General features: G+C 36.7%; 1 protein-coding gene across 1 annotated transcript in view; it reads right to left on the bottom strand.

Moving 5' to 3' along the window:
• Positions 1–8,343: 8,343 nt before the first annotated feature.
• The window catches only part of ENPP3 (ectonucleotide pyrophosphatase/phosphodiesterase 3), a gene marked incomplete at its 5' end in the record, with an annotated part of 89,915 nt that continues 89,018 nt past the window's right edge, over positions 8,344–9,240 (bottom strand). The window contains one exon of the mRNA XM_059700353.1: positions 8,344–8,599. Within this exon, the coding sequence (XP_059556336.1) occupies positions 8,429–8,599 (171 nt within the window). The remainder of the gene's footprint in view (positions 8,600–9,240) is intronic.

Below are 9,240 nucleotides of genomic sequence, written 5' to 3'. Positions count from 1 at the left end.
TTAATTTGTGGGAAACGCTGCTTAAATGCTATAAGAGGCTGAAGTCAGAATCTGAAGTGATAGTTGATGAAATCTCTGCAGAATGAACCCATTTTCTGAAATGAGATCCCAAGAGAAATGGAGGCTATGAATCTATTGCCAAGGCCAGTCCATCTGAGCCACTGTGGCCAATCTATTTCTCTGTGTGGTTTTTTTGTTTTTGTTTAATTCAGTATTCCAGAGTAACGGGATTAGACATGCCATGGGTCCATTTTTTTCACCTTAAATTGCTAATGTGGTCATAACTTATAAAAATATTCTTGGACCTAACCAATGAATAGAGAATGTAATATCACAGGCCAAATTTAAAGATTGGGGCAACCACAAACCATGATGGAGGATGCTACTAATGTGACTAACTCATCTGGCAGGAAATATAGGACTCAGTGCTCCAAATCACAGGGCAAAGATCAACCAGACACAATCCACAAATTTAAGTCACGGAAATTGTGCCTAAGCTGAAGCGAAGCAGAAACAATTGCCTGGTTAATTCAAAGAGGATGCTTTCAATGATATGATGAAGAGAGGGCAGTGGTACCATGTTACAGCCTCTGTGGTACATATTCTGTATCTGGTAACTTACTGAATCTCCACAACAACTCTGTGAGGTAGGTACTAAATGAGTCCCCTTCCACAGATGAGAAAACTGAGTGGTGGAGTGTAAGAAACTTGTTCCAGTTTTCACAGCTTAAAAGCCAGGATTTAAACCCTGGTGTCTGTAACTTAGGAACTCATGTTCTTATCAATTTACTCTCACTGTTATCACATTCAAATGAGAAAAAAATGATTCATTAGGATACTATTGTATGCAAACTTTACAGATATCACATTAAATAGACAAGACACTGCTAATTATTAGGCAAAACTTCTTAATCTCAAGAAATATGAAAAAAACGTTTAAGGTCTTTCTTTGTTCATCCTTGCAGGGGTGGGGAACCTTTTTTCTGTCAGGGGCCATTTGGATATTTATAACGTGATTTGAGGGCCATACAAAATTACCAACTTAAAAATTAGCCTGCTATATTCGGTCAAACATTTAATTAACTCACCCCTACTGCCTTGGCAGGGCCAGACCAAACTATTTTGTGGGTCTTATGGGCCCATGGGCTAGATGTTCTCCACCCTTGCCTTAAAGATATAGAGCTTTATCTATAATAATAAAAGAATAATATGCTAATTAGACCAGACATCCTTCCAGATAACCTTCTGGACAAAGCAGGGGCTGCGAGGGAAGCCCGGGTCCCGGGTGCCTGCCAGTGGCCAGAGGGATGCCAGTGCTGGCAGCCAGGGAAAGGAAGGCCTACTCTTGCATGAATTTCATGCATTGAGCCTCTAGTTCTTTAAAAAAGTGAACTTTAAGAGATGGATTAGCTGGCCTCTCCAGATTTCTAGACCTGTGACTCTTTAACTTACACATTTAGAAACATACCATCTTAGGATAACTGAACCAGCCTAGCTCTAAGTCCGGTGTCACACCTTACTAGTTGTCATCAGCTACGTTGACACTGCAGATTTGGAACAAGTCAGAACAGCACGAATTCTCTGTCACTGGAAGGCTGAGGTTTGTTCCTGTCTGGAAGTTTGTCCAAGCGTGAATCCACTGATTGAGGGAGTGATTGTGGTCTGCCAAGGGTGCTGTGTAAAAAGGAAGTTGTGTCTTCCAATAGCCTTGTTTGTGTTTTTGAAAACTGTTTCAGTTTATGTCCTATTTCCATTCCCATGCCCAGCCCTCCCAAAGTAAACAGATGACAAGTCGTGGTGGTGGGGTAGCGGTGATGCAGGGGCGAGGATGGAGGTGGAGGAAGGAAAGAGATTTCCCCAGGGCAAGAGGATTTTCAAAGAACTCAAATGCAATTTGGAAATAAACTTTAGTGCCAAAACCAGATGAGACTTATAGCATCAAGATCAGTCCAATCTAAATGGAGAAATAAAGACTTCATGGACATTCTTATATGAAAGTCCAGCTAGCTTAGTGGCTAAAGAGGAATCATTGGCACATTAATCAGTGCACCTCCTTATTCCACTCATCCCCATCTATCTACTTCTACTCACTCAGAAAACTCATGTGTTTCTGATATTTTCTAAAGCAGACACTGAGCTGTCTTAATTCCAACTATGGTACTAAATACCCTGAACATTTACTTTTTTTTAAAAAAAGAAACAAGTGAATTGAGAAAATAAATTTCCAGAATTTTAACTAAGTCTGCAAAATAAGCCAACATTTAGAATTTCCCTTCTTTCTAAGTCTGCTCCCAAGACCTTAGTTGACCTCACTTTGATTGGAAAGTTCTCTTTCTACAAACCAGAATTAATTGTAATCCTTGATTCAGTAAAATTGGGACTCACAAAAATGTCCCTCTTTGTATGCCTGTGTACCAAAATACATATAACTAAAAATTGGAATAATATGTGGTCTCTCTACTTAAAAGCAAGAAACACTGTTATAGTAAATTATCATGTATATAAAAAACACTTGTCAAAATTTAATTGATCAATATTTCAATGTCAGCAGAATAAAAAGTAAAGATATTACATGAGATGGCATAGTTCTATTGTCCAAAAGTAAAAAAAAATAATAATAATAACTCAAGAAGACTGGGGTGATGATTGTTCACCACCCACATGAGTCTTCATTAATTCTCAGCTACACATCTCTTGGGTACAAATTTGTAAAAAAAATCAAGATGTTCATTGAAATGTCAAGTAGTCATTTTCTTACTTGCTCCAATAAGTTACACTTTCTGATAAAAACTATTTTCTAAATCTCCAAAATACAAGTATTTTCCTAAGTAATTTGAAGTTCCCCTGGGGCAAAGACAAAACAAAATATTTGAATCTGAACCAAAGGAACACAGATTAGCATTTCCTCAAATATCATGTTCAAATATTACATTTAAAGGAAAGCTATGCCCAGGGACCATGGGTCAGTAGTCTTTAATAGTTATAATCATTGGTTGATAAATTATGTGATAGTTTATTATATATATTCCCTCCACAGCCAATAAGGAGGGAATATGCTAATTGACTGCCCCACCCTCAAAGATGGCAGCACCCACAGCCAATAAGGAGTGAATATGCTAATTGAATGCCCCACCCTGGCTGGTGTGATGCAGGTGGTTGGAGGGTTGTCCTGTACACCCAAAGGTTGTGGGTTGATTCCCGGTCAGGGCACATACCCAGGTGGTAGGTTGGATCCATGGTTGGGGAGCATAGGGAAGACTACCAATGGATGTTTATCTCTCCCCACCTCCCTTCCAATCTCTCTAAAATTAATAAAAACATAACCTCAGGTGAGGATTAAAAAGAAAGAATAAGAACATTTTCCAGTATTTTGTTACCTTTTTAAAAAGCCATTTAATAGTACTGAAGCCAAAAAAAAAAAAAGAAAAGAAAAAAGAAATATCCTAAGGTGTTCTGTGAATTTAAAACTTTCATACAAAAAACTATGAAAACTTTTTAAGGACTAGTAGCTCAACAATTTGAATATTCTAAACCTAATCCTAGACGGGATTAAAAATAAATGTTCAATCTTGACTTCCAGGAGAACAAATCTGCATCTCAGAGACCAGAATTAATCCACTTGGTAGAACCAACATTTTATTAGTTAAAAGGCATAAAAAGTACTTGAAAGTCACTAAAAGAGTAGATCTTAAATGTACTTCCCACAAAAAAAGAAATAGTAATTAGGTGGCATGATGCAGATTTTAGCTAATGTTATGGTGGTCATCATTATACAGTATATATGTGTATCAAATCAATGTGTACACCTTAAACTTACATATGTTGTAATATGTCAATTATATCACAACAAAGTGTGTGGGGGAGCCAACAAATAGTTGTTCTCAATTTTTCCTACACTCTTTTTAAAGCCTTAGTTTTCACAGATATGATCTCAGTCACAAAATAAAGACCTGTATAGAATATCACATCACAAGTGTAAAATCAGCCATTTTGTGAATTGGCAGAGTAGTCTGCCACAGCTATTTTTGTTAAAATTCATACAACATCGACTCATTCAGTTCACACTTCTATCATTCACCAACCTCAAAATTGAGACCCTGGCTCCAATATTTCTGACATTAAAACCTAAAACCTACTCTCAGTAATGTACATACATTGTGAATAACAAAAAAATTAAACTTAGTCATTAACAGCCTGTAAGTAAAGAATTAATAGGTTTCTAAAATTAAAATGAAGAACAGACAAATAGATCAATGGAATAGAATAGAGAACCCAGAAATCGACCCAAGCCACTATGCTCAATTAATATTCGACAAAGGAGGCATGAACATACAATGGAGTCAAGACAGTCTCTTCAATAAATGGTATTGGGAAAATAGGACAGATACATGCAAAAAAAAATGAAACTAGACCACCAAATTACACCATACACAAAAATAAACTCAAAATAGATAAAGGACTTAAACATAAGACAGGAAACCATAAAAATACTAGAGGAATACACAGGCAGCAAAATCTCAGCAATATGCCGATGCAATTTCTTCACTGATATTGCTCCTCGGGCAATAGAAACTAAAGAGAAAATAAACAAACGGGACTACATCAAAATAAAAAGCTTTTGCACAGCAAAAGAAACTATCAACAAAACAACAAGAGAGCCCACTGCATGGGAGAACATATTTGCCAATGTTATCACTGATAAGGGTGTAATCTCCAACATTTATAGGGAACTCATACAACTTAACAAAAGGAAGATAAACAACCCAATCAAAAATGGACAATGAGCCTAAATAGATACTTTTTAAAAGAAGACAGAAGAAAGGCCAAGAGACATATGAAAACATGCTCAAAGTCACTAATCATCTGAGAGATGCAAATCAAAATGACAATGAGGTACCATTTCACACCTGTCAGAATGGCTATCATCAACAAATCAACAAAGTTGACTAGTGCTGGCGAGGATGTGGAGAAAAAGGAACCCTCGTTCACTGCTGGTGGGAATGCAGACTGGTGGTGCAGCCACTGTGGAGGACAGTATGGAGTTTCCTCAAAAAACTAAATATGGAACTCCCATTTGACCCAGTGATCCCACTTCTAGGAATATATCCCAAGAAACTAGAAACACCAGTCAGAAAGAATATATGCACCCCTATGTTCATAGCAGCACAATTTACCATAGCTAAGATTTGGAAACAGCCTAAGTGCCCATCAGCCGATGAATGGATTATAAAACTGTGGTACATCTACACAATGGAATACTATACTGTGGTAAAAAAGAAGGAGTTCTTACCATTTGCAACAGCATGGATGGAACTGGAGAGCATTATGCTAAGCGAAATAAGCCAGACAGAGAAAGATAAATATCACATGATCTCACTCATTTGTGGAATATAATGAACAACATAAGCTGATGAATAAAACCAGATCCAAAGACAGAGAAGCATCGATCAGAGTGTCAAACCTTAGAGGGAAGGTAGGGGAGAGTGGGGGTAAGGAGGAGATCAACCAAAGGACTTATATGCACTCATATAAGCCTAACCAATGGACACAGACACCGGGGGGGTGAGGGGGTAGGGAGGGGGGAAGGGTATGTGTGTGGGGTGGGGGGGTAATGTGGGGATAAGGACACATATGTAATAACTTACTCAATAAAGAAATTTAAAAAAATAAAATTAAGATAAATAAGTGTACTATAACCAAGGTAAGTTTACATTTCTTAGTGTAGAGATATTTTCATTGATTTATATATACACTGCTTACTCGCCTTCAAGATACAAGATTACGAATCATAAAAGTGAAGTTCAATAAAAATGGAAAACTAATTAAAACATAAAAATCATGAACCTAGAAATGCAGGGAGAAGCAGTGTTGTGGGGGTAGAGGGACTGAGCAGAAAAAAAAAAGAAAGAGAACTCATGGACACAGACAACAATGTGGGGATTGCAGGGCAGGTGATGGGGAAAATAAAATAATAAAGAGGAGGGGGGAGGAGGAGGAGGTGGGAGGAGGAAGGGGGAGGAGAAGGGGAGGAGGAGGCGGGGGAACAGCTTCAAGCTGCCTGGCTGCCGGCCGCCATCTTGGCTGGCAGTTAATTTGCATATCTCGCTGATTAGCCAATGGGAAGGGTAGCGGACGTACGGCTAATTACCATGTTTCTCTTTTATTAGATAGGATATTTCATTGATTTCAGAGAGGAAGGGAGAGGGAGAGAGATAGAAACAGCAATGATAAGAGAGACTCATTGATTGGCTGCCTCCTGCACGCTCCTACTGGGGATGGAGCCTTTAACCCAGGCATGTGCCCTGACTGGGAATTGAACCATGACTTCCTGGTTCATAGGTCAATGCTCAACCACTGAGCACACCAGCCAGGCAAAAGTAGCTATCTCTTCCCCCCCCCCCAAAAAAAATAAATGTAGGCAGCTCAGCCAGCATGGCTCAATGGGCTTGGGTTCGATTCTGATCAAGGACATGTATCTCCGTAGCAGGCTGGATTCCTGGCCCTAGTTGGGGTATGCAGGAGGCAACCAATCGACATCTCTCTGTCACATTGATGTTTCTCTCTTGGTCTCTTCCCCTCCCTTCCACTCTCTCTAAAAAAATCAATGGAAAAATGCCCTTGGGTGAGGATTAAAAAAAATTAATGAACATCTAGTGCTTCCAGTTATGAAGCACTGAGGACACTTTATCACTGAGGTAGTGCTCCTGCCAAAAATACCACACAGAGATCAAATCATGAGGAAATGTCAAACAGACCCAGATCAAAGGGCAGTCTACAGATAAATCCCTTGCCCTCTTCAAAAATGTCAACGTATTTGTTAAAAGCTAAGAAATTGTAGTGCATTATAAAAGATCAAAGAGAAAAAATACTTAATGCTATGAATGATTCTGTTTTAGACCCCAGAATGAAAATTGTAAAGGACATTAATGAAAATATGAGACAATTTTGAATTAGAGCTATATATTAAATAATAGTATAGTATCAAGATTGAACTTCCTGACTGTGGTTTTGTGAATTATGTCCTTGATCTTAGGAAATACACACTGATGTACTGGGGAGGGGAAGGGGATTAAATAGGCATTATGACTACAATGTATTCTAGGAAACTTTAGGGGAAAAATAAAGATACACATAAAGATACATAACGAGAGTGTTAATAATTAATGAAGCTGGGTGAATGTTATACAAGAGTTCTTTATCCTATTCTTGCAAACTTCCTGTATCTTTGAAATTGTTTCTAAATAAATATTTTTAAATGAGACTAACTTTATTGTCAACACTTTCAAATTTAAAAAATAAAACAAGCTCATTATAAAAATAGGTTACATACTTAAAATTAAAAAAGTAGCAGTTACAAATCTGTAATTCCATGACCTGTTGGAATTGGTGTCCTTCTTTCAGAATAATTTCACACATAAATATTCCTTTTTAGGGGGTTAGTGAGTATACAAAAGGAAAATAGAATATCACAATATCTGTGAAAAATGTAATTTTAATTTTTCTGACTGAAATTTATATTTCTTGGTTGAGTAACAACCTAAAAGTGATTTAGAAAATGATTTAGTCACTTTTAGAGAAACTCAGAAGCAATGAGGACACCCAGTTAGACTCAGTTCAGGTTTATGAATGTCCTCCACTTGTCTCCCCACACTGGGGCCTACATTCTGGGTGATTTTATCTAGTGTCAGGCCTCAGTCGGGCAGCGGAACATTGTTTAGAGGGATTTTATCTATCTCCACATTTTACTATATAGCTAAAATAGTTTTCAGTTTGTGTCCTGTCTTTCAGACTGTCTGTATTGCATATTTTTCACTGCATATATTTTAAAACTAAATCTTACAAGTAAAGAAAACCTTTTTCTCTTTCTTTTTTTTTTAAATACCAATGGTCCGGCCCATGTTGCTCAGTGGCTGTCATGTCGACCTATGAACAGGGAGGTCACAATTTGATTCCTGATCAGGGCACATGCCCAGTTGTGGGCTAGATCCCTAGTGGGGGGCATGTAGGAAGCAGCTAATCAATGGTTCTCTCTCATCATTGATGTTCTCTCTCTCTCTCTCTCTCTCTCTCTCTCTCTCTCTCTCTCTCTCTCTCTCTCTCTCTCTCTCCTTTCCTCTCCTCTCTGAAATCACTATATATATATATATATATATATATATATATATATATATATATATATATATATATATATATAAAATTGTTTAAAGTATTACATATGTCTCCTTTTCCCCTGATTGACACCCCCAATAAAAATATATTTTAAAAAATAAAGTAACACATGTTCCAAAGGAAGTATAAGGAAAAGAGAACAATGAAAATAATAAAATATGGCTTACAGAGGAATTAGGGAAAAATAGAAAACTTTATTTTATGATTCCTCAACAGAAAAAATCATTTACATATTGTCAACATTGTTTTATATATTTAGTTAAACAATGGTTTCAAATGTGGGTAAATACGTCTTTAGCTGCAAGATTTCAGAGACAGGCTGTGCTTTTCCTTGATAGAAATCTAGCCCAGTAAGAAGTTCCACATCTCGGACCCGGACAACATGAGCTTTCAACCTTTCTTCAATCCAAACAGCTTCTGGTTTATGTTCCTAAAAAGGAGAAACAAAAGACCATTTTTCATGGGGCATATTTTTTAATTAATAGAAAGATCTCTCATTACTTAGAAGTTGTGCTTTTTCCTGTGATTTTTGTTTTGGTTTTTAAACATTTTGGTGTAATTGACATACAATATTCTATTAGTTTCAGGTGTACAACATAATTTGATATTTGTTCCTGTGGTTGTGATTGCCTTAAATCTTAATTTGATACAGCTAAATTTTGTATATTAAAATAAAAAGATCTACAGTACAAAGTATATTACAGCAAATACAGACTACCACAAAGTCATCAAACTTAGCCATTTTATATCCACTTCGGATGTACATTTTAAAAAATGAAATATTACAGACAGTTAAGTCCCCAAAGAAGTTAATATTACAGATGAACTTAAGTCTACTCTGAACTTATTATTTTGTGAGTCATTGTGAAGCTAGTAGGTGCATATTAATATACAATATATACTACTGATTTATGGGTTTTCAAATTTACATAAGTAATATAAGTGGTATTGGATAATTGCTTTTTCATTCAACATTGTTTGTAATCTATTCATAATGATATATCTATATCTAGTTAAATCATCTGTTTTCAGCTGTGTTTTGTAAAAGCACAGTTTATTTATTTCTTATTG

The sequence above is a fragment of the Myotis daubentonii genome, chromosome 6 (assembly GCF_963259705.1).
Source record: "Myotis daubentonii chromosome 6, mMyoDau2.1, whole genome shotgun sequence".
Classification (NCBI taxonomy): Eukaryota; Metazoa; Chordata; class Mammalia; order Chiroptera; family Vespertilionidae; genus Myotis; species Myotis daubentonii.
Note: the sequence above shows the minus strand (reverse complement) of the source record. Positions and strands in the feature narration are given on the sequence as shown.